General features: G+C 48.1%; 1 protein-coding gene across 1 annotated transcript in view; it reads left to right on the top strand.

Moving 5' to 3' along the window:
- Positions 1–2,127: 2,127 nt before the first annotated feature.
- LOC103766672 (THAP domain-containing protein 1) overlaps positions 2,128–2,416 on the top strand; it is a 7,704-nt gene continuing 7,415 nt past the window's right edge. The window contains 1 exon segment of the mRNA XM_018085879.3: positions 2,128–2,171. Coding sequence (XP_017941368.3) covers positions 2,128–2,171 — 44 coding nt within the window.

Below are 2,416 nucleotides of genomic sequence, written 5' to 3'. Positions count from 1 at the left end.
GGGAGAGGAGTTGCCGCCGGGGCCTTCGTGCGGGCAGTGGGGGTCCTCGGGGGCATCGCTCCAGCCGCGGCACGGATCCTGCGGGAGGAAAGCGAGCAAGGGCCACGCGTGGCGGCTGTTGTGGGCAGGTGCTCTTGAGTTGCGACTGTGATGGATGGGCACAGGATAGTGCAGGTGTCGAGGGTTAACGACTCGCGACAACGCGAGCGTCGGAGTCTGCCAGGCAAACACTTGGCCATCAGGAAACATGCTGACTTGTCAAACCAAAAGTTGCTTGGAAGAAGAGGGTGGATTTGATGCAGTTTTCCTCTGAAAAAATTGGTTAAGAGAAAGGGTTTGAAACAGCCTATACATATTTCCAACATTTTTAACCTTACTGAAATGTAAAAAAAAAGGGTTTTAGTTTGGAGGTGGTATTTATTATCTTTACTTGAGACAATTGCCTCTGCCTCTCTGCAAGTCCCTGAAATTCTTATAGGATGAGGAAATTTCCTTGCACCCAGTTTTTTATAAATCCCTTTTGCTTCAGTATACCAGTGTGATTCTGACAGAGCTACTGAAATCTCTCATTTAAGTCTTCAAAATCAGTTTGCTGACCGAGTGCCTTGGTGGCTCATCTACACATTCACTGGATCTGTGGTGGGACCCCAAGCATCCCCTCAGTTAGGCATCACTCTTCTGCAATCTAGTCATGCTTTCTTCCCACACATTTCCTCCCTACACATTGTCTAAGTGCCTCTTCCCCCAGGAGCTGGTGAAGCTCCTGAACTCTGCTGTTAGCCCCATGGCCTGCATGGCCACACTGCACCTCTGCTGTTCCTAGGCTGGCTCCAGAAGTGGGGCAGGAGGCAGAGACACTGCTGTCAAGTCTGGAAGGACTTTGCCTCAGAATCCCACTTGATATGCTTAGGAGAACTGGAGTTTAGGTTTGCTAACTAGGCCTCGATGACCTTTACACAAGTACTTTTGGGGCCCCAGTTACACACCCTACCCATGGGGCAGGAGCTCCATTTCGTCTCAGTCCAGCACCTTCAGTCCCTGCCCAGTTATGTTACAGGAGTTCCTCTCTCCAGCCCCATCTCCTGGGTGAACCTTGGACCTGTGTTTCCAGTTCTATTCCTGGCACCATCTCCTGCTGATCGTTCCTGAACTACCTCGCAGTGATACTGGACCTCGTACATGGTTCATCACGTCGCCTCGTCTGGGTGCGTCCGTGGGTCCAATCAGTGCTGTCTGCCCTGCCCTGCTGTAGGACTCTGCCCAGGCTGGTGAACCTGGCATTGGCTTTGGCCACCCCAAACTCATTTTGCCTTGGGTAGTCCAGCTCTGCTGGTCCATGAGGCTGTGGCAGAGTCGCTGCCCTGAAAACTGGCAGCAGCAGGACTCCAGGAAGAATAAAGCCATCAGGCAAAGACCTGAAACAGAAGCGTTCACATGGATGGGGAGGAGTAAACATGTTTTTCTTGGTGTGGAAGGTGGTGCTAGAAAGAGCTTATTTTTGTTTCCTTGTCTCTTGGCTGACCTAGCAAGAGAGGAGCAGAGCTAGCAACGCTCAGCCAGCACTGAGTACTGAAAACAGCTAATGTGAGTGGCTTTGTGGAAGTATTGGTGAGGCTGTTTGCTCTACCAGCTTTGCTGTCATATTCCTGGGTGAGCAAATGGCACTGACTGGTGCCTTCCCTTAGCCAGGCAAAGAGGGCTGTCTAGGCAGACAAGCCACAGCCTCCAAGCTCAAGCCAGTACACCTTCTCTTCTTTCCCTTACAAAGCAAGGGCAGAGGGGAAAAGTAGGCTGAGGAGAAAATGATGACCTGGGTGGGGTCCGAGAAAAAGCTGTGGACATTGACTTGGGTCTAGGGTCATTGTCAGAGAATTTCCAGATAAGATGTGACACATACTTGGGTGACAATAAAGGGAGGTTCATTTTCCAGTTCTGTACGAAAACTCTTTATCACTTATGTAGGATGGTCTTGTTCCCTGATCTAATGCAGAGTTGGAAGGTGAGCCTACAGAATGATAACATGTTGAAGCTGCTCAAAATAAAATTATTTGTAACAACAGATCGATTTATTGAGATCTCTATCTAGTATTTGCTGATATACCTGCAAAACAAGTCTGGGTGAGTGACATGGAACTGTTTTACACATCCTTAATGCAACTATGTGTTATGTGGTCTTTGTGTTGTTTTCTTTTGCTCTCTCCCTGCCTCCACTTTTTTTTTCTCCTTTTTTTTTTGTTGTTGTTTGTTTGTTTGTTTTGTTTGTTTTTGGTTTTGTTTTTGGGTTTTTTTCCTTTTCTTTTTGTTAGCCTGATTTGGTTTTGTTTTAGGTTTTTGTTTGTTTGTTTGTTTGTTTGTTTGTTTGTTTTTCCCGAAGGCAGTCAGAACCTCCCGCGGGGCTCACAGCGCCAACTTCTTC

The sequence above is a fragment of the Manacus vitellinus genome, unplaced genomic scaffold (assembly GCF_001715985.3).
Source record: "Manacus vitellinus isolate BGI_N305 unplaced genomic scaffold, ASM171598v3 scaffold_9_pilon, whole genome shotgun sequence".
NCBI classification, from domain to species: domain Eukaryota; kingdom Metazoa; phylum Chordata; class Aves; order Passeriformes; family Pipridae; genus Manacus; species Manacus vitellinus.
This window is presented reverse-complemented; position numbering and strand designations above follow the sequence as displayed.